General features: G+C 50.5%; 2 protein-coding genes across 2 annotated transcripts; one reads left to right on the top strand and one right to left on the bottom strand.

Moving 5' to 3' along the window:
- Positions 1–3,259: 3,259 nt before the first annotated feature.
- On the bottom strand, positions 3,260–7,617 carry ogg1 (8-oxoguanine DNA glycosylase). Its single transcript, XM_066697669.1, has 8 exons — positions 7,438–7,617; positions 5,656–5,838; positions 5,166–5,446; positions 4,816–4,995; positions 4,517–4,695; positions 4,187–4,334; positions 3,844–3,893; positions 3,260–3,677 (listed from the first exon to the last, which is right to left on the bottom strand). The coding sequence occupies exons 2-8, from the start codon at positions 5,802–5,804 to the stop codon at positions 3,399–3,401; spliced, it is 1,266 nt and encodes a 421-aa protein (XP_066553766.1). The 5' UTR covers positions 5,805–5,838; positions 7,438–7,617; the 3' UTR covers positions 3,260–3,398.
- Positions 7,618–8,303: 686 nt separating this feature from the next.
- qars1 (glutaminyl-tRNA synthetase 1) lies at positions 8,304–19,411 on the top strand. Its single transcript, XM_066697667.1, has 23 exons — positions 8,304–8,460; positions 9,916–10,066; positions 10,233–10,342; positions 11,216–11,291; positions 11,386–11,450; positions 11,586–11,639; positions 11,978–12,050; positions 12,137–12,208; positions 12,350–12,435; positions 13,189–13,275; positions 13,441–13,540; positions 13,678–13,756; positions 14,031–14,270; positions 14,664–14,756; positions 14,960–15,097; positions 15,215–15,302; positions 15,418–15,564; positions 15,818–15,919; positions 17,981–18,073; positions 18,380–18,507; positions 18,646–18,712; positions 18,824–18,949; positions 19,125–19,411. The coding sequence occupies exons 1-23, from the start codon at positions 8,350–8,352 to the stop codon at positions 19,173–19,175; spliced, it is 2,337 nt and encodes a 778-aa protein (XP_066553764.1). The 5' UTR covers positions 8,304–8,349; the 3' UTR covers positions 19,176–19,411.
- The last annotated feature ends 2,620 nt before the right edge of the window (positions 19,412–22,031 follow it).

Raw genomic sequence — 22,031 nt, 5'->3', positions numbered from 1 at the left:
TTGGGTTGTTTTTGTTATATTTCTTTGTCAAATGCATTGGCCGTTTGGTTTTAATTTGAAATGAATTGGACTGTTTTGGTTTGTTTTTTATTTTCTTGTTTTATTTTATTTTTTTGATTTGTCCGATTCATTTTCAGTTATTTTCAATGTATTTGACATTTTTTGTTGGTTAGCAGGTTTGCTTTTAGCACATTTGTTTTTCTTTTTATGCACATGTTAAGTTATCTTCAATTTAATCACTTTGAGATTTTAAAATTTTTAAGTGATTCTAGTAATTGATTTAATTTTTTTTTTAATCACAAGTATTAAAATTTTGAATGTTTTTATCTGTAAAATGTAAAATACTTTTACCTAATAAACAGTATTTTACTTCAGTGGCCTTTCTTACCACCTGCTTTAATACAGCACAGCCCAGCCCAGGCCAGTTAACACACTGAGCCCAGTCGTACAGGGTCTTGTCTTTAATGGTTTCCCACTTCCACACAGAGGGAGGGCTATAAGAGCAAAACAACACAATTATTATTACAAAACTCTAGGACCTAAATAAATAAGCAAGCAAGCAAGCAAATAAATAAATACATACATACATAAATAAACGCATGCAGCTGCTCTCCCAGGCCTGGACAGGCTGCCCCCCCCCCAGTGTGACTCAGTGTGTGACTCAACAGCACACAAGTGGGAACTCACACACTCACACACTCACACACACACACACCTGATGGCAGCGCCGGTGACCCAGGCTGAGCAGAGACCCCCAGGCATGTGGGACAGTGACAGCAGCCCCTGTGTTTCTGAAGGAGCCCCCCAGTCACAGGCCTGCCTGGACACTGAACACTGCCACCCAGTGGACAAACACAGAGCTGCACACAGTGGAGAGCAGAGGAGATACTCAGGCAGGTGACATGATCACTCTGCACAGGAGAGCATTATTTCCTAACAGGACCTGTTTTACTCACCCAGATAAACTCACCTCAGTTCAAATGACCATCCTCCCGGTTCTCAATCACCTAACCTGGCAAAATAAAGGTTAAATAAGACATGCTGTCTTGATCTTTGGCCAGATCTTTATCAGTATTATTATTATTATTATTATTATTATTATTAATCTGTTCAGACAAACACTACCTCCTACAGTACTTGTGCTGCACACACCAACAGTGAACACAGTGAACACACTCCAGGTCAGCCGTTGATCTGGTGATCTAAAAAAATACACGAGAAAACCACAGCAGGCAGAGCATTCAGTTATATAGTTCCCAGAAACTGTGGATCAATCTTCCAGCCTCTGTAAGAGATTGGGAGGAGGAGGTGAAGAGACTTGGTTTAACCTAATAATGAGGAAACCACCGTGACGCCACGAGGAACATCACCAGAGCAGCAGGAACTGGCAGGAAGGAATCAGGTTTTATTGTGAGGATAGGGTTTGTCCTGTGTGTGTGTGGGGCGAGACAGCGGGGGTCAGGAGTGGGGAGACAGTGTGGGTGAGGCAGCAAGGGTGGGGTCAGGCACTGGGTGAGCAGCTTGAGGAGAGGCTGAGAGATGCGATGAGCCGGGGGGGGATGTATGGAGGCCCCTCTCCTCCCGAGCCACACAGAGCCCAGCGGTGCCAGAGGCTCGGCCTGTAGGAGCCTCCAGCACAGAGGGCAGGGTGGTAAAGCAGCAGGGGACCGGGGGGCGATACAGTGGGGTGAGGCCACGAGACGCAGCGGGGGCAGAGTGCAGTGAGTTGGGATTCGAGAGGAGCGCAGGGCGGTGCTGGGAAGCCCAGGTGGGGCGGATGATCCAGGGCAGATCCTCCAGTCTATCGTGTCCGGTGTCCGTGCCGGCCAGCGCCGGGAGGCTGTGTGAGGTGGTGCGGCAGAGCGAGTGGCAGAGCGGCCTTTAAACACAGGAGGGCATTACTGCTGCAGCGCACACTGAGGCCAGCTGGGGGTTTACTGAGCTACATTCTCATTAATTGTATTTTAACCACAAAAACATTCAATTAAAATAAGATGTTATAAATAAAACATCGTCATTACATTCACTGTGAAAAAGCAGTTTGTGTTACAAGGACTAACATTTGATGACTGTTTAATTTATAAATTACTACTTATTATTGTTTAATTTGGGTCACAGAGCCATAGGGGTTACCAGGCCATATATATATATAAATCCCTCACCATCTTTGCTGCCCACAGACCCGTGGCAATGAACAGCAGTCGGCTTCGGGTCAGGGCAGACAGGCAGTACAGCGGCCCGCCAGAGCAACAATAACACAGCCACAGCGGAGCCGAGGCAGGCGCTTAGGAGCGGTGGGGCAGCCGGGTGGCGAGGGCCCACTGAGGCCCAACAAGGCACATCTCCTCCAGGCAGGGCAGCCCGAGGGTCCACGGTGCACCGGAGAGCTCACTGTTAAAACCGCCAGGATCCAGACTACAATCTTCACTAGTGAGAACATGGCGATCGTCTTCTCTGTTCAGACACGAGTGTCAAAATGAAGCTCGTCTGTCAGTTGGGAACCTGATCTCTGTGCCGATGCGACTCTTCATACAGGCTCTGAGTGTGATGTCATCATGCAGCGACTTCGCTTTTATTAGTTTATTGTTAATATTTATTATACTCTTGCCATAGCCATTCCCCACACAGAGAGAGCAGAGCTGACGTCAGCGAAGCCATGGAGAGCAGCTGGAATGAAGGTTTATTATAACATACAAACCCCCATTCATTTATTGATCTGTTTGTTTGTTTGTTTTCTATATTCGTGAACTATTCCAAGTATTGTTTTCCTGTGCGTCACTGGTGTCCAGGGGTGCGTCTGAGCTGCTGACCCCCCTCCGACACACACACACACTGCTCATAAACTGAGAGCATTGGAAGGGGACAAGAGTGCAGTATTTGGCCTCTATGGTATGTGTGTGTGTTCCTGTGTATATTAATATGCACCATATTTTTACCATGCTACATGACACTACACTTGATCATATTTTAACCAAATGTTTACCACGTTTTTACCATGCTTCACAATGGTAAACCACACTACACTTTACTACTTTAAACCACACTTTTAACATGATAAACTATACTTTACAGATTTACTTCAATACTTCAAATATTTTAGAACAGTAAAATATTATCAATAAATGCATTGTATTTTTATATCTTTACACAATACAACACACAACACAAGTGCTTTGGAAGTGCAATGATATTGACACACGCACGCACACACACAGCAGAGTCTGAAATGAAGCCAGGGTCAGGTGATCTGACAGAGGAATGCAAAAAAAGAGAACTTTATTTTGTTTAAAAAAGTACAAATAGTGACCCTGATCTGTATAGGCCCTCGACAGCCTGCCTGTCCTCAGCACCTCCTCCAGCCCTCCCTCTCTCCTGTGCCTCTCTTTCTCCCCCCACACTCACTCACTCTCTCTCTCCTTCTTCACCTTTGTCACTCTAATTTCTTTCACTCTCTTGGTTTCATTCTGCCCTTCGCTCCCCCTCTCTGTCTTCACCTCTCCTTTGCTCTGCTTCTCTCTCCCCCTGCCTGTCTTCACGTCCCCCTCACTCCTTCTCTTCCTCCCCTTCTCTTTCTTAACCTCCTCCTCCCTCCCCCCTTCTTTCTTCACCTCCTCCTCACTCGAGGGCTTCTCCACTTTCAGTTTCTGGAACTTTTTCAGGTCGGCACAGAACAACACCTGAGAGCAAGGGAGGGAGGGAGAGAGAGGAGTGTGTGAGCTGTGGACATCAGGCACAGGTTGAGGGATCAAGAGAACGGGGGAGAGAATGATGGAGGGAGAGAAAATGAAATGGAGAGGAAAAAAAAGTGTGACCCCCCCCCCCCCCCGTATTCCCAGTACTCACAGAGTGCGCCCAGCCAGCGTAAGGACCCCAGAGCTGCCTGAAGAAATCGCCTGTGCAGAACAGAGAGAGGAGATTGATTAGCCAGGCCTGCGCTCTGCATGGAGGTGTGAGATCAGTCTCCTGACCGGGCTGAGTACGCCTCACTGACAGCATATTGATCGAGTTGATCAATCAGACACTGCACTGTACTGATTATCAGAGCTTGATTGATTATGAGTGCTGTGTTGATAAATAGTGGGGTTCTGTTCCTCAGAGCAGTACTGATTCACAGCGCAGCACTGCGGGTGAGTGCTGTGTGAGGGACAGTGGGGTGTCAGGGATGCTGTGGGGGGGCTGTGCTCACCGATGCGCTGGTTCAGTGCGGGTGTGAGGCTGCGCTGCGCCGAGCCCAGCTCTGGGAGGTAGTGCCGGCGGGCGATCTGCCACACGTGGGTGTCCACTGGCACCACGCCCAGTTTGTCCAGCGACATCAGGCACACGCAGTCCGCCACCTGCCATGGACAAGTCAAATACACGCTGATGACAACACGCCACAGACATGTTAAGCACAACGGTAATGGAAACACGTCACTTACACTACAGGCAACATGATCAATGAGTGAGGAAGTGAAAGAGTGATGATCCAGACATACAAGAGAGAGAGACGGAGACGGAGAGGGAGGAGTGAGTGTACCTTGAGTCCAACCCCTGGCAGTGCGCACAGCGCAGACCGTGCTTCTGGGTAGGCCACGCCCCTCAGGGAGGCCAGCCAATCAGGGCCCTTCATATCCAGGATGTGGCAGGCACTCTGGTGCAGGAAGCGAGCCCGGTACCCGAAGCCCAGAGCGCGCAGACACTCCTCCACACCTTCCTCTGGGAGAGGGAGAGGGAGAGGGATAAGATATTGACACACAGTCAGACAGACACAAAGACTCTCACTCACATTCACACACAAGGATACTGTCACACACACTCACACACACACACAGGTACCTGCCAAGCGGTGCAGGGAGGGGAAGGTGTGGTATGTCTCTGTGCCCAGCTGGCACAGAGGCTCCCCCAGTCGCTGGCACAACCGCCCCACCATACCCTGAATGCGAGACACATGGTTATTGGAGGAGCAGATGAAGGAGAACAGGCACTCAGTAGGGTCCTGCCTCAGCATCCGCACCCCTGAGAGAGAGGGAGAGGGAGAGGGAGATTTATAACCTCTGTATTTATTGTCCCATCACCCTGTTCTTTGGCACTGGACCTGTCTGTCAATGCTATGGCAACATGGATGACAATTAGTCGTGTCAATAAAGTTTTCTTGAATTGAACTGAATTGAATTGTGCCTGCTCACCTGGGAAGCTGAGTGCAGTGTGTTTGAAGTGGGGGTCCACGGCACCCCACCCTTGGTACAGCCCCCCCAGCTGCACCTTCAACTGGAAGTAATCCCTCAGAGCTTCTTCGTCCTTCCCATCCTCTTCCTCCTCATGCTCAGGGGTCACGACCTCCGACCCCTCCCTCGGGCCTGGCTGGGTACTGTAGCGGTGGAACCACAGCCTGTCCGCCGTCTGGGTCAATGTCCACACCCGCCCCCCCATCACCCCTGTCCAGTGACCCTTGCTTGTCTCTGTCCAGCTGGGGGGGGGGGGTGCAGAGAGAGATGAGAGAGAGAGAGAGAGAGAGAGAGAGAGCATTTATTATTTCCTCTTCCCTGTGTCTGTCAATGCTTGGGCAACACTGGTGTAAACTCATCTGCCAATAATGCTTGTTTTGAACGTGAATTTGAATTTCAGGGAGGAAGAGACAGATTTAAATGAGAGACTGGCCACTCCTCCCTGGCTCACCGGAAGCTCTGTCCGCAGCCCAGCGTCAGGTCCAGGCGCAGCTCCGAGTGCGTGCATGGCAGCCAGCGCCAGGCCGCGCCCCCCTCTGACAGCACGGCATGCTGGGACATCCCACTGCTCACACCAACTGGCCCCAGCAGTCGCAGCATGCAGCCAGCAGGGGGAGACAGCACCTCACAGCACCTGTAGCAACCAACACAAGCAGCCTGTCTTAAGGAACTTGCTCTCATTGCTGCAGCAGTCCAGTCCAGTCAGTGACTCTACAGCAGTCCAGTCCAGTCCTGTCCAGTCAGTGACTCTACAGCAGTCCAGTCCGGTCAGTGACCCTGCAGCAGTCCAGTCCAGTCAGTGTCTCTGCAGCAGTCCAGTCCAGTCAGTGTCTCTGCAGCACTCCAGTCCAGTCCAGTCAGTGAGTCTGCAGCAGTCCAGTCTAGTCCAGTCCAGTCAGTGTCTCTGCAGCAGTCCAGTCCAGTCCAGTCCAGTCCAGTCAGTGAGTCTGCAGCAGTCCAGTCCAGTCCAGTCAGTGACTCTGCAGCAGTCCAGTCCAATCCAGTCCAGTCATTGTCTCTGCAGCAGTCCACTCCAGTCCAGTCCAGTCCAGTCCAGTCACTGTCTCTGCAGCAGTCCAGTCCTGTCCAGTCAGTGACTCTACAGCAGTCCAGTCCTGTCCAGTCAGTGACTCTACAGCAGTCCAGTCCGGTCCAGTCCAGTCCAGTCAGTGTCTCTGCAGCAGTCCACTCCAGTCCAGTCCAGTCAGTGTCTCTGCAGCAGTCCAGTCCAGTCCAGTCAGGTCAGTGTCTCTGCAGCAGTCCAGTCCAATCCAGTCCGGTCAGTGACTCTGCAGCAGTCCAGTCCAGTCCTGTCAGTGTCTCTGCAGCAGTCCAGTCCTGTCAGTGTCTCTGCAGCAGTCCAGTCCAGTCAGTGTCTCTGCAGCAGTCCAGTCCTGTCAGTGACTCTACAGCAGTCCAGTCCGGTCAGTGACCCTGCAGCAGTCCAGTCCTGTCAGTGTCTCTGCAGCAGTCCAGTCCAGTCCAGTCAGTGTCTCTGCAGCAGTCCAGTCCAGTCCAGTCAGGTCAGTGTCTCTGCAGCAGTCCAGTCCAATCCAGTCCGGTCAGTGACTCTGCAGCAGTCCAGTCCAGTCCAGTCAGTGTCTCTGCAGCAGTCCAGTCCAGTCCAGTCCTGTCAGTGTCTCTGCAGCAGTCCAGTCCTGTCAGTGTCTCTGCAGCAGTCCAGTCCAGTCAGTGTCTCTGCAGCAGTCCAGTCCTGTCCAGTCCTGTCAGTGTCTCTGCAGCAGTCCAGTCCTGTCCAGTCCTGTCAGTGTCTCTGCAGCAGTCCAGTCCAGTCCAGTCCTGTCAGTGTCTCTGCAGCAGTCCAGTCCAGTCCAGTCCTGTCAGTGTCTCTGCAGCAGTCCAGTCCAGTCCAGTCCAGTCAGTGTCTCTGCAGCAGTCCAGTCCAGTCCAATCCAGTCCGGTCAGTGACTCTGCAGCAGTCCAGTCCAGTCAGTGACTCTGCAGCAGTCCAGTCCAGTCTAGTCCAGTCCGGTCAGTGTCTCTGCAGCAGTAGTAGCGCATGTCGTCTTGTTTGTAAATACACAGAGCATTTCCACGCCATATTTCTAATGATTGTTTAGTAAAAGTATTCCTGTGTTGCTGTCCGTGCTGTGGTTCCTGTTGAGCTTCTCCACCCCCGGCAGCGCGGTGGCCCGTGTCCTGTGCACTACAGACTCTCACTCTCCGTATCACCTTCTGTGTTCAGTGATCAGCTGCTGGCGATTTAATTTACCTGAATATCAAAATCGCAGCGACTGTCTGGTATCACCGCCCTCCGAGTCTCATGTTTACATCAGCCTCCGTGAATCAGGCCCACCATAACTGCCACGGAGTTTCTCAGCAACGGCTGGCCAAGTCAAACATTCCCCCGTCAAAGCTCACTGCCGGAGCCACAGCTGGGGTCGGAGGGGGATCTCCTTGGGGGCGGAGAACAGACACTCTCTCTCTCTGAGAAACGGTGGCTGTCATTGTGTGTAGTTATGATGGGAGTTGTAGTTTTGGTGTTCCGCGGTAAATTCGCGGTAGTGTACTGTGGTATTAACACAGTAAAGTGTAGTGTGGTGTAATTGGAAGTCTCTGCCTCTGTTGACAATGTACAGCCTGTATTGACATTAATCAGCAACAACACAAAATTAATGATCGCAATAAAACCTCTCTATGAAGTCATGTTCACAGCCACTCAAGGGTTCAATTAAATAATTGAGAGCTCAGTTGGAACAAAAACCTGCAGTGTAGGGTCTCCTCCAGGACCAGGGTTGGGAAGCACTGAATTATATCTGTGTATACTTTGTTTAGTAATATCATAATGATGATGTAGCACTGAAAGCTGTTTTATTTTTTAAGATACTGGCTAGAAACACTGGCCCTTTAAACTCGGCCACGCTCTCTGCATGACGCAATCGACCTGCAACGTCCTCAACAACCCCGCCCACTTCGAACACTTCCAGAGCTTTGATTGGTTCCTTGGAGAGAAAACAGAAACCACATTCTAACAACTCTGAGTCCTCGCCTCTGATTGGTTCCGATTGCCTTCTCCCGGGCCGTGATTGGCTCAATTCTGACGCCCCTGTGGCCTCGGTCCCGCCCCTCCAGCCCCTAGTTGTGGAGGAAGTGAGTGGAGAGGCATGTCTCGAGTGGAGGAAACATGGCGGACGCGCTGACTCTGTTCACGTCTATCGGGCTCAGCGAGCAGAAAGCGAAAGAAACGCTGAAGAATGAGGCTCTCAGCTCGGCGCTCAGGGAGGCGATTACCCTGGTAAGACCGGCGAGGAGGAGGGAGCCCCGATACGGACACACCCCGAGCGTAGTGCGGCAGCACACAGAGCTGTCACACGAGGGAGGGAAGTTTACGTGTCAGCTCTGTGGGACAGACGAGTTTCAATTCTCAGTCACTCCGCAGGCCGAGTCAACTCTCCACGAGTTCTTCTTATGATTATGATTATTAATGTCCTTGTGTTGCCTGGGATTCCAGAGTCCGTCTGCGCTCTCAAAACAAAAGACATGTGCGTGATTATTACCAGACTGTACTGTGGTTTCAGAATAGTCACACAGACACACACACTCACACAGTCACACTCACTCACACACTCACTCACTCACACACACACACACTCACTCACTCACTCACTCACACTCATGCCACACACACAGACACGCTTGCACACACACTCATACCACACTCACTCACACAGACACGCGCACACACACACACACACACACTCACTCACACAGACACACACACACACACACACTCACTCACACAGACACGCACACACACACACACGCTCGCACACACAGATGCACACTCACTCACACAGACACGCACACACACACACACTCACTCACACAGACACGCACAGACACACACTCACTCACTCACTCACACTCATGCCACACACACAGACACGCTCACACACTCACTCACACAGACACGTGCACACACACACACACTCACTCACTCACTCACACAGACACTCATACCACACTCACTCACACAGACACGCGCACACACACACACACTCACTCACTCACTCACTCACTCACACAGACACGTGCACACACACACACACTCACTCACTCACTCACACACACTCATACCACACTCACTCACACAGACACGTGCACACACACACACACTCACTCACTCACTCACTCACATTCATGCCACACACACAGACACGCTCGCACACACACTCACACACACTCATACCACACTCACTCACACGCTCGCACAGACACACACTCACTCACTCACACTCATGCCACACACACAGACACGCTCGCACACACAGATGCACACTCACTCACACAGACACGCACACACACACACACACACTCACTCATTCACTCGCACTCATGCCACACACACACAGCACTCAGTGAGAGGAACTCAGCTACTATACAATCTAAATCTGCAATAATGAATCGATGAACTTGCCTTTTAATAACTGAACCCTATTGATACAATGATCATCATCAAAATGTCTGGACAGCTGGGGGGGCTGTGTTTCCCCCCTTCAAACTCCGGAGCTCTTCACAGTCAGCCAGGCAAGACAGACAGACAGCAATGATCAGAATAACCCAGTGCGCTTTATCTCTGGCTTCTCTTCTCATGTGCTTTTGTCTGTGTGTTAAAATCGTGAATGCAGCCAACTTGCCAAGCCAGTGATTTTCACCATGTATTTTCGATGCTCCCCCTCTCTCTCCCCAGGCCCAGTCAGTGCTGGGTGGGCAGGCTGTGGATCGAGCCACAGGGACCCTGCTGTACGGCCTGGCCTCCCGGCTCCGAGACCCGCGCCGCTTGCCTTTCCTGACCCAGTACATCGCCCTCCGCAGGATCAGCACGGAACTGCAGATCACCGGTACTGACTGTACACTGTGCACAGAGCCATGCATAGCCACTGCACACCCACTTCACTGCACTATATAAGCTCTGTGTATAGACAATGTACTGTTCACACTCTCACACACACAGAGGACTGTCCACCTGTCTGTGTTAATAGGGCGTCCCTCCCTCCCTCTCTCCAGCCGCCCTGGACTATGTGAAGAGTCACCCCCAGGACCCCATCTCTCAGGAGGAGTTTGAGAGCGCCTGCGGAGTGGGCGTGGTCATCACCCCTGAACAGATTGAGGACGCGGTGAGACTCACTGGGCTGGGGCAGTGCTGGGTGTGTGTGTGAGACAGTGTGATCAGTGTTGTGTGTGTGTGTGTGTGTGTGTGTGTGTGTGTGTGACACAGTGTGGGCAGTGCTGGGTATGTGTGAGAGTGTGATCAGTGTTGTGTGTGAGAGAGTGTGATCAGTGTTGTGTGTGTGTGTGTGAGACTGTGATCAGTGTTGTGTGTGTGTGTGTGTGTGTGTGTGTGTGTGAGAGACAGTGTGGTTAGTGCTGTGTGTGTGTGTGACACAGTGTGGGCAGTGCTGTGTGGGTTTGACAGTGTGTGTGACGGTGTGGTTAGTGCTGTGTGTGTGATCAGTGTTGTGTGTGTGAGACTGTGATCAGTGTTGTGTGTGTGTGTGTGTGACTGGTTAGTGCTGTGTGTGTATGTGATCAGTGTTGTGTGTGTGTGTGTGTGACACAGTGTGGGCAGTGCTGTGTGGGTTTGACAGTGTGACGGTGTGGTTAGTGCTGTGTGTGAGACTGATCAGTGTTGTGTGTGTGTGAGACTGTGATCAGTGTTGTGTGTGTGTGTGTGTGTGAGAGACAGTGTGATCAGTGCTGGGTGTGTGTGTGTGACACTGTGGGCAGTGTTGTGTGGGTTTGACAGTGTGTGTGACGGTGTGGTTAGTGCTGTGTGTGAGACTGATCAGTGTTGTGTGTGTGTGAGAGACAGTGTGATCAGTGCTGGGTGTGTGTGTGTGACTGTGGTTAGTGCTGTGTGTGTATGTGATCAGTGTTGTGTGTGTGTGACACAGTGTGGGCAGTGCTGGGTGGGTTTGACAGTGTGTGTGACGGTGTGGTTAGTGTTGTGTGTGTGTGTGTGTGTGTGATCAGTGTTGTGTGTGTTGCAGGTGGAGGCTGTGATTAAGAAGCACAGAGAGCAGCTGCTGCAGGAGAGATATCACTTCAATATGGGGCTGCTAATGGGTGAGTGACCAGGCATCACTGTCTATATTGCACTCTCTCGCTGGGCTTTTATTATAATTCAATTCAAATCTCCCTCTCCCTCCATCTTTCTCAGGGGAGGCACGGAGCACGCTGAAATGGGCTGATGGGAAGATCATCAAAAACGAGGTGGACATGCAGGTGAGCATGACAGATTGACAGACAGACAGACAGACAGGCAGACATTGGGGGGACAGTTTGGAGTTTTGTGGTGGTGTTGTGCGTTGATGTTGTGTGCTGGTGTCCCTGTGTTGACAGTGTGCTCTGCTCTCTCAGGTCCTCCACCTCTTGGGGCCAAAGACTGAAGCCGACCTGGAGAAGAAAGCCAAGGTGAGAGAGTAATTCAAAAACAATAATGGACATTAATGGACACCAAACGAGCACGATGGGGCGAATGGCCTCCTCTCGATTGGACACTGTCTTATGTTCCTAACAACCTATCACAGCCCTGTATACCCCAGTACAGCCCAGTATACCCCCAGTGCTGTCTAAGACAGCCCTAGTATACCCCAGCATTGCCCACCACAGCCCTAGTAAACCCCACCACAGCCCTAGTATACCCCAGCCCTGTATACCCCAGCATAGCCCCACACAGCCCAGTACACCTTAGTGTATCTCACCAGCCCCCATGCGTCTCTCCTGCTAAGCTCTGCTCTCTGTCTCTCCAGACACCTCGAGCTAAAGCACCAGAGAACAACAACAACAAGAGGAAGACAAAGGAGGAGGAGGAGACTCTGAACGGTGAGAGAGGGGGAAGAGGTGGGGGGAGAGACGGAAACAACCTTGAAGAACAAAACTGAACCATGTCCTTGTCCATCTGTCCGCAGGGGAGGTGAAACTGGAGGGAAAGTCCCTGATGGAGCAGCTCAGAGGAGAGGCCCTCAAATTCCACAAACCAGGTGAGACCGAGTGCCCCCCCCCGCCCCCCACAGTGGGTCGCACTGTGCTGGGCGCCAGTCAGCCGTTAAGGCAGGACTTCATGAGTGTTTTCCATGTGGTCACCTCTCTATCTCTCTCTCTCCCTCTCCTGTCCTTTCCAGGTGAGAACTATAAGACAGAGGGTTACGTGGTGACGCCCCACACCATGACCCTGCTGAAGCAGCACCTGGACATCACTGGGGGACAGGTACTGCAGAACTGATTATTCTAATCCTGGAAGACTGTGTGACTGTGTTGTTATGTATCTTAATGGTGGGACCCACCTCCGGGGACGGTCAGTTCCCCCTGCTGGAGCCCGAGTCCAAGATCTTTTAAAGATTTTAAGGATGATTGTTTTTAAAAAGATTTAAAAAAAAAAAAAAAAAAAAAAAAACGAATCTTAATTGTTTTTAAAGACTTAGTTGTTTTTAAATCACATTGTTCAGGGTTTTTTCTGGTATAGTTTTGTTATATTTTGTTGTCAAATACATTGACCGTTTTGGGTTTAATTTAAAATGCATTAGACCTTTTTTGTTTGTTTTTTATTTTTTCCTTTTAATTGTTTCTTTAATTTGTTTAATGCATTTTCAGTTATTTTCAATGTATTTGACTCTTTTTTTGGTGAGCAGTTTTTTGCTTTTATCACGTTTGTTTTGTTGTTTTGGGCACGTTTTTTTTAAGTTAATTGTTTTGTTCCTTGTTAAATCACAGATTTTAAAATTTTTTAAGTGATTTTAAGGACTGATATTTTAAATGATTTTAATCATAAGCATTAAAAATTGAATTGTTTTTATTTATGTAAAATGTGAAATACTCAACCCAATAAACAGTATCTTAATGGCGCAGTGTTGTGTAGCTCTGTTGTGATGCTCAGCTCTGCTGCGTTGTGTAGCTGTGTTGTGTAGCTGTATGATGCTGTTCTGTGTTGAGCAGCTGTGTGACGCTGTGTTGTTGTGCGCAGGTTCGGACGCGCTTCCCCCCCGAGCCCAATGGCATCCTGCACATCGGCCACGCCAAGGCCATCAACTTCAACTTCGGATTCGCCAAGGTACTGCCCCCCCGCTGACCCTATATCACACATTGACCTCCAGCACTGACCCCTCGCTGACCCTACATCACTCACGGTGACCTCCCGCACTGACCCCACGATGACCTCCACGCACTGTAACACACTGCTGCTCAGCACTCTCCCTCCTCTCTGCTGCCCCCGCAGGCCAACGATGGGATCTGCTTCCTGCGCTACGACGACACCAACCCAGAGAAGGAGGAGGAGAAATACTTCACCGGCATCAGAGACATGGTGGAGTGGCTGGGTATGCACTGAGGGGACTCGGGGTTGGGGGGGTACTGGATGCTGTGCTGGAGGGAAAACTAAACTATTGTATATTTGTTTCTCTGTGTGACGTCGTACCCCTCTGTCCATCTCCGTGTCTTTGTGTCTGTCTCTCAGGCTACAAGCCCTATGCTGTGACGCACGCCTCAGACAACTTCCAGCAGCTCTACGACTGGGCAGTGGAGCTGATCAGGAGGTGAGAGGTCAAAGGGTCCCATGGCCAATATTAATACTAATTATTGTGGCACAGTTGCATCAGATACAATTTTGAATTTGAAAAGTTTAAAATGCAGTGAATCAAATCGCAGTTCAGAGTCATAAATGTTTTTGATCTGTAATTTGCACTTTTGGTTTTTGCTCCTGTATTCTGTAAGTCACCCTTGATATGGGTGTCTGCCAATAAATAATAATAACTGCAGGAAATGACAGGCAGAAACACTGCACTTTGCCCCACACACTTTGTCTCTCAGGGGCCACGCCTATATCTGTCACCAGCGGGGGGAGGAGCTCAAGGGCCCCAGCGCGCCCCCGTCCCCCTGGCGGGACCGTCCCGTGGAGGAGTCGCTGGTGCTGTTCGAGAGGATGAGGAAGGGGCTGTTTGCCGAGGGAGAAGCCACGCTGAGGATGAAGATGGTGATGGAGGACGGCAAGATGGACCCTGTGGCCTATCGCATCAAATACACTGCCCACCACCGCACCGGAGACCAGTGGTACTGCAGACACACGCACACTCTCTCTCTCTCTCACACGCACACACACTCTCTCACGCACTCTCTCTCTCTCTCTCTCTCTCTCACACGCACACTCTCTCTCTCTCTCTCTCTCTCTCTCTCTCTCTCTCTCGTACACACGCACACACTCTCTCTCTCTCTCGTACACACGCACACACTCTCTCTCTCTCACATGCACGCACACTCTCTCTCTCTCTCTCACACGCACACACACTCTCACGCACACTCTCTCTCTCTCTCACACGCACGCACACTCTCACGCACACTCTCTCTCTCTCTCACATGCACGCACACTCTCTCACATGCACGCACACTCTCTCGCACGCACCCACCTCGTGGCAGCACACTGACGGTGTGACTCACTCTCCTCAGGTGCATCTACCCCACCTATGACTACACCCACTGTCTGTGCGACTCCATCGAGCACATCACCCACTCCCTGTGCACCAAGGAGTTCCAGGCCAGGTGAGGGGCAGCCCGGTCACCCTGCGGGGGGTGCAGCGTCACTTTCCTCCCTTTGTGTGTCTGTCTCTCTCTGTCCCCTCCCTCCCTTTATTGGGATGCCATATTTAATGTGTTGACAAAACGTTACATTATCGCTCTGTCTCTCTCCCCTCTCCCCTGCTCTCTCTCCTTCTCTCTTGCTCTCTTTCCCCCCATTCTCCCAGGCGGTCCTCGTATTTCTGGCTGTGCAACGCCCTGGATGTTTACTGCCCTGTGCAGTGGGAGTATGGCCGACTCAACCTCACCTACACCGTGGTTTCCAAGAGGAAGATCATCAAGCTGGTGGAGACAGGGGCCGTCAGGTGAGGTAGACCCCCCCCCCCTCCACCTCCCGTGACACACCTGCACACTGCCCCCCCCAACACTGTTTTGTTGTTGTGACGCTGTGTGTAACAGCGCTGTTCTGTGTTGTTGTGCAGAGACTGGGACGACCCACGGCTGTTCACGCTGACTGCTCTGAGGAGGAGGGGCTTCCCCCCTGAGGCCATCAACAACTTCTGTGCACGGGTATGGGGAGGGGGTCGAGGAGAGTGCCAGTGTGTCAGTGAGGGTCAGTGTGTCAGTGAGTGAGTGTGTCAGTGAGTTCGCACTGCTGCTGTTGCTGATGCAGTTGCCATGGCAGGTGGGCGTGACCGTGGCCCAGACGACCATGGAGCCGCACCTGTTGGAGGCGTGTGTGCGTGATGTCCTGAACGACTGCGCCCCCCGAGCCATGGCTGTGCTGGAGCCCCTCCGTGTCACCATCACCAACCTGCCCCCCGACGCACAGGTAACACCCCTGTTACTCGCCCCCTGCCCCCTGATGCACAGGTAACACCCCCGTCACTGCCCTGCCCCCCGACACACAGGTAACACCCCGTCACTGCCCTGCCCACCGACACACACTACCCTACTCCCGTCTCACCTGTACACACCAGTGACACTGCCCACAGACACTAACCTGGCCCTGTGATATACAGGTACATTGTACTCCTCACCTGACCAGTCCTCCCTCTCCCTCTCCCTCTCTCTGTCTCTCTCAGACAGAGGTGCGTGTCCCTGATTTCCCTGCAGACGAGTCGCGGGGGAGCCACACTGTGCCGCTGAGCAGCACCATCTACATCGAGCACACCGACTTCCGTGAGGTCAGTCCACACCCTGACACTGCACATTGATACTGACGCACTGCACACTGAAACTGGACACTGGACTACACCCCTCACTCATGAACACACTGCAGAGTTAGATGCACCCACTCACTCATTCACACACACACACAATGATTCACACTCGCAATTTAGCATGTCTACAGTCAACATGCACCTCTGTGCTAGATAAGCTGTCTGTGTGCAATTGTGTGATCGTGTTTCATAGGATTGCAGTGTTGTGTGTATATTTTCATATGTATGTGTGTATCCAGGGAATAAAATTAACACCCGCCACCCGCCAAATGCAGTTAGATTTAGCCAGTGGCAGATAAATCTGTCAATTTTACCAGCCACTGTGGCGGGTAACCAACGTGTACGGGAACTCATCTTTTAGTTTCTGATAGAGTATTTGTCGGTATGTATCAACATACTAATTAATTTGGTGACGTTGTAGTGTTGGTATGTTAGTTGATTTGGCAAACCGCAATATCGTGTTTTTGTTTTTTAATATATGGCATCTGGACAACCTTTGGTCCAGGAGGACATGCTTCATGAAGAGCAATGAAGCAGAAGCAAGGTGGTTAAGGATGTGGAAAAATTATGACTTTTAATTACTTTTCAGTCATAATTACTGACTTTTTAATTACTTGGATCAAAGTGTTTCAGAATTATAATATGACAGAAAAGGAAAGAGGAGCAACAAACGCATGAATACATACACAGCCAGCTATTGATATTTATTCTGTATTCGCTGGAACTCGAGCGCACAGGTGTGTTTCTGAACACAGAGCAGCAGTCTGAATGTGGTGTGGAGAGGAAAAGCCAATCGTTTAGTCAAGTAGATTGTATCAATTAGATTGCTAGATAGGTCTTACACATTTTGTATTTCGCTGTTGTGACCGGAAAACATTGTCACAAGGACACTAATGTCAGGGCATTTTCGTTGCAGCTCACATTGCTGAACTGGCAATTGAATGAAAATGTATAAAAAAAGAAAAACGTATTGGTCGGTCAATTACAGCTGTAATTACAAAATATTCCTTTATGAAACAAATATTCACAACCTTTATAGTTAATTTGAAATTGTGACAATAAAAAGTCGTGATAATGTCGAAAAACAATAATACAAGAGTCTGACACGAGACGTGAGAGGTCTGCTGTTATTATGCCATTGCCATACGTCTTCTAATAATGTATTTTTACATAGATATTTATTTAACAAAGTTGTTGTGTTAGATAAGTATTCATCAAGTGCATCAATTACAACGTATTCATTTGTGTTGAAACGATCTGTGATAGAGACATGCATTTTTTGCTGTGTAGTGGAGATTCTGCTGGAGAAACGTGCGGTCTGTTTACATCGCGTCTTTTCTGGCATGCATCGTATTGACCAATAGAAACAACATCACTGTCTGTCATCATTCATAGAGATTATATATTTTTTACCCAACCACAGACTGTGACTCTATGAATATCTAGCCAATCCAATGAAATCGTTTTAATGAGGTGTAGACACCCAGAGAAGGCCGGGAGTAGCACTGAAGAGGAAGAGGAGTATGGAGAGCAATACTGTGTAACCATATAACACCCCTTCTCATGTGTTAGTTTAGTGTGTTTATACAGATCCCCATTAGCTGCCATGTTATTCCATATGTGACTGATTAATTCAACAGAATGCAATGTTTTGATTAAAGACCTTGCAAGTAGAAACTGTGTGGGAGCATGTTTTTCTATCCAGATGATTTTCCCTCATACACACCTGTCTAGTCTATACAGGTGTGCAATTAACTTTTGTTATGGTGATTGATAAATTACCTGAATACATTCATAAATAAATTACCTAACATGTTCACCACACATTTACACACCCTCATGTGTTTCTGGTGATGTTTGCCTTTGGCTGGTAAAAATACCAAGTGGCTGGTAAGTTTTTTCCTTCTACCAGACCCAGTGGCTAGTGGCCAAAAAAGTTATTTTTATCTCCTGTGTGTATTGGTGAAATTGTCTGCACAGTTGAGCAGTAGCTGACCGTCAGCTTGTCTCTGCTGCCCCCTGCAGGTGATGGAGAAGGGCTACAAGCGCCTGACCCCAGAGCAGCCCGTCGGCCTGAGGCATGCTGGGTACGTCATCTCTGTGCAGCGTGTTGTGAAGGTGAGTCTGCAGCTGTGACCCCTGACCCCTGGTCAATGTCTCCCCAAGGTTCCCCTCTGGTTCTGGATGGCTAATTGATTAATTTGTATTATTGCTCTCCTCTGTCCCTCACCGCTTCCTTACCACCAATTATCTCTCCCTCTCCTTATACAACTCTCCCTCCTTGTTCATCTTTATCCTCTCCCCTCATCCCTCCCCCTCCCTCTACATCTCTGTTCCTAACCCCGATCTCCCCGTCTCTCTCTCACTCCCCCCACCCTTCCAACCTACCACACACTCTCTCCCTCTCTCTCTCTCCCTCTGCAGGACGGCAGTGGCCGTGTGGTGGAGCTGCAGGTGAGCTGCTCTCGCACAGAGTCGGCTGAAAAACCCAAAGCCTTCGTCCACTGGGTCAGCCAGCCGCTGCGCTGCGAGGTCCGGCTGTACGAGCGCCTGTGAGTGGGGGAGAGGACAGGGAGGGAGAGGGTGATGAGGGAGAGGGGAGTGGGAGAGAGTATTTGGGTTTATTTTTCAGCAGATGAGCCGGGTGGGCAGCTACAATAAGATCCGTCTCTGTCCGTCTGTCTGTCCAGGTTTTTGCACAAGAATCCCGAGGACGCGTCTGAGGTGCCAGGTGGCTTCCTGAGTGACATCAACCCGGTGAGTCCCAGTCCAGCCATTGTCCCCTGTCCAACACGGTCACTGTCCCCTGTCTATTACAGCCCTCCCCTGTTCACTTTCTGACTCTCTCTCCTGCTCCTCTCCTCCCAGGATTCCCTGCAGGTGGTGTCGGACGCCCTGGTGGACCGCTCAGTGAGCGGGGCCTCTGTGTTCTCCAAGTTCCAGTTCGAACGGGTCGGGTTCTTCTCCGTGGACCCAGACAGCACGCCGGAGAGGGTAGGCCAGTCGGCACTGAGCATGGGGGTAGGGGGGGGCAGCCAATGGGTGCTGAGTCACTAAACAATGAAATTGAAAAGTAATCTGTCCCTCCATCCCTTTCTCTACCTCTTGCTCTTCCCCTTATCCTCTGCTCTCTCTCCCTCCACATCCTTCTCTTTCTCTCTATCTCTAGCTGGTATTCAACAGGACAGTGACTCTGAAGGAGGACCCAGGGAAGATCTGAGTGGATGCCTGTCAAGCTGCCAATCAAGACCTCCAGGGTCCGAAACTCTCCCGGGGGGGAAGGTCTGGGAGTGTCTATGGTGTGTGGGTCGGACAGGGTAGCAGCGCCACTTCCTGTCCTTCCCTCCACTTCCTGTTCAGAGTGCTTGGCTTTTCTACCTGCTGAATGCAGAGAGCTTGATTGTAATTTGAAAGGGAAAAATCCATATTAATAAAATATGAATCTTTACATTTAAAGGCCTCCTGGTGTTTAGTTCTGTCATTTGTTTGTTGTTTATCTTGCAGTTTTGCAGCACAGTTCCCAAAGTAGCACAGCTCAGACCTCCAGCACACTAACGAAACTGCAGTCCATTAGCACGGTTTCGACACGCAACCACGACCTGTCCGACCTGTCCCAGGATGCAAAGAGCTTGACCTCAAGGCTGGCCTGGCACACGGGGCACACCGGCCCAGGCTCTGACCCACTCTCTACCTGGTTCTGAGTGGCGTCGGTGTGAAAGCACGTCCGTCCGTTGCAATTGGAAAGGCACCTCAAAATAATCCTAAAGTGCAAACAAATTACGCTTGTTAATATTTATTGATTTATTATGATTAGACCGAAAGCTACTTATTTTCTCCCTACTGCATCAGCTTTCCACCCCCATATTCTGCCCCTTCACCAGCTGAGCTCAGTACTCAGGAAAGATGTAGGAGGAGGAGAGAGCGAAGGAAGGAGAGGAGAAAGACAGACAGTTGACACCCATCAGCTTCCTTATTCCACCCCGTGTCTCAGGAGCGCGCCGTTTGTCTGTCTGGTCTGTGGGAGCGTGTCGCTGTCCGTGCGACTGTGTGTGTGTGTACGCCTGTTGGGTCTGAGAGTGTGTGTGTGTGTGTGTGTGTGTGTGTTCATGCATGCGCTGGCTGTCACGAGGTCACTGCGGGGCCGAGGGCAGAGTGTGGGAATTAACCCCTTCCTGCCCGCAGTCTGGCAGCGAGAGCAGTGCGGCCACAGCCTGGTGCGCCACTATCTCTGCCAGTCCACCTTAAGAGTGCGGAGAGGCAGTGTGTTGTGGGGAGAGCAGGGGGAGGCCCTCACTGACACATGCTGGGCTCTTTAAGGCAGACTGGGACAGATAATGCTCTGTTAAAGGTGCAGACACCCACAACACGCTTTCAGTCCAATACTACGTGTATATACCCCCCCACACACATATATATATTTCAAAATGTCTTATTAATCATGGTTAGAGTGTAATAAACAGTGGGGCTCTGACGAGGTGTTGTGATAATGAGAGCGACACTGTCCACACATACACACACACACACACATATACACACACAGGGGTCTGACTCCAAGGGTAAGGAGCTGGTTGCAGGAATTAGGAGAATTATTAAGATTGTCTTTTTTAAACAATTAACATGATTACATATTACTATTAATATATTACTATTCTTATCTGATTTCATATAATTTAATTATTTTCAGTTTCCATGATTTAGGTGTTTGTTTACTTAATTTCTGAGCTCCAGGATTGCTGTTGCATGGTGACAGCAGTGTTTTTTTTATTTTTGTTGTACTGGGTCTTAAGATATTTTCATGTAAGGCGCTATATAAAATACATTTCTATTATAATTATTAGTATTAGTGGTGCTCATATGAGTTCTGTTATTAATATTATTATTGACTGACCTGTGTTATTGGGAGCAGCAGTGCAGCAGGTGTGCACTACAGGAGTGATGTCTTGAGTCAAAGTTTTTAAATGCTCCCAAAAAGTGCATGACACTGGCTTAGGTTATAGATTGGGTGAGGTGGGGGTATAGATCTGTCTGTGTTTGGCAATTTTGTACCCAACAGAGAACAAACTGAGGTTTGAAACTTACTGTTACTGTTTGCCAATCTGCTCCCTCAGAGCCCCAGTCGGCGCTGAGCTCAGTCCTGTGTACTGTCAGCCTGTCAGCCGCAGGCAGCGCTGAGCCCCCACAGAGAGGAGCACCACACAGGGCACTGCTGGTCCCAGGATCTCATCCACATGTCTCCCCAGAGGTCTGGAGAGTCCATCAGTGAGCGTGTCTGTGAGTGTCAGTCAGTCAGTCAGTAAACCTCCTGGCCTCCAGTTTGCTGTGGTCAGTGCTGATGTGCCTGTGTGTTTGATAAAGACAGAGAGACAGCTGTCCCACACACTGGAGCTACACTGTCCAAAAGGGTACACTGGCGATGTGCTAAATGGTGTGACAACTGTATTATTATTACCGTAAGCCAGAGGCGTAGGTTTGGGGGGAAATGAAACCTACACCCCTGCTGTAAGCAGTAGACCAGTAGTAGCAGTAGTATCTGTCTTATGTGTAACAAAATAACTGTGGAACACAAGAACGCTACATTGTGCAGATCTTGCAGTCAGCATGCACAGGAGCAGGAGGCGCAGTGGAGGAGTGCGGTGCTCGGCCCTCAGGGGGGAGAGGGGCAGGCAGGGACACTGCAGCGGGGGCCCGTGGTGCTCATGCACTGGGGGGACTCCCCCCAGCCAGCCACCCTGCACTGCAGGACTGGGGCTCGGCTGGCACCCTGGTCGGGGGAGCTGCTCACACGTCCGGGGCCGCTCTGTGGAGATTCAGCCCTGCCGTGCTTCAGGGCTGAATCTCATATAAATCACCCAGCCCTCAGAGCCTGTCGCTCGGCCCTTGCCAGCGGCCCACCCTGACGCCTGGCTCTCTCTCTCTGTCTGTCTGTCTCTCTCTCGCTCTCGCTCTCTGTCTGTCTGTCTGTCTGTCTCTCTCTCTCTCTCTCTCTCTCTCTCTCTCTCTCTCTCTCTCTCTCTCTCTCCGTGACCCTGCTCACGTGTTGCGGGTGGCATCACCTCTGCCCCCCACGCCGGTCCCG

Source organism: Amia ocellicauda, chromosome 3 (genome assembly GCF_036373705.1).
Source record: "Amia ocellicauda isolate fAmiCal2 chromosome 3, fAmiCal2.hap1, whole genome shotgun sequence".
NCBI classification, from domain to species: Eukaryota; Metazoa; Chordata; class Actinopteri; order Amiiformes; family Amiidae; genus Amia; species Amia ocellicauda.
This window is presented reverse-complemented; position numbering and strand designations above follow the sequence as displayed.

What these genes read in the sequence shown, in the direction of transcription:
- qars1 (XM_066697667.1), top strand. Translation starts at nt 8,350, where the DNA reads ATGGCGGACGCGCTGACTCTGTTCACGTCTATCGGGCTCAGCGAGCAG. An exon ending in AGACATGGTGGAGTGGCTGG is followed by an intron (nt 13,541 to 13,677) that starts GTATGCACTGAG and finishes TCTGTCTCTCAG; the next exon opens with GCTACAAGCCCTATGCTGTG. An exon ending in CACCGCACCGGAGACCAGTG is followed by an intron (nt 14,271 to 14,663) that starts GTACTGCAGACA and finishes CACTCTCCTCAG; the next exon opens with GTGCATCTACCCCACCTATG.
- ogg1 (XM_066697669.1), bottom strand. Translation starts at nt 5,804, where the DNA reads ATGCTGCGACTGCTGGGGCCAGTTGGTGTGAGCAGTGGGATGTCCCAG. An exon ending in TGCCAGGGGTTGGACTCAAG is followed by an intron (nt 4,335 to 4,516) that starts GTACACTCACTC and finishes TGTCCATGGCAG; the next exon opens with GTGGCGGACTGCGTGTGCCT. An exon ending in CGCACTGAACCAGCGCATCG is followed by an intron (nt 3,894 to 4,186) that starts GTGAGCACAGCC and finishes TGTTCTGCACAG; the next exon opens with GCGATTTCTTCAGGCAGCTC.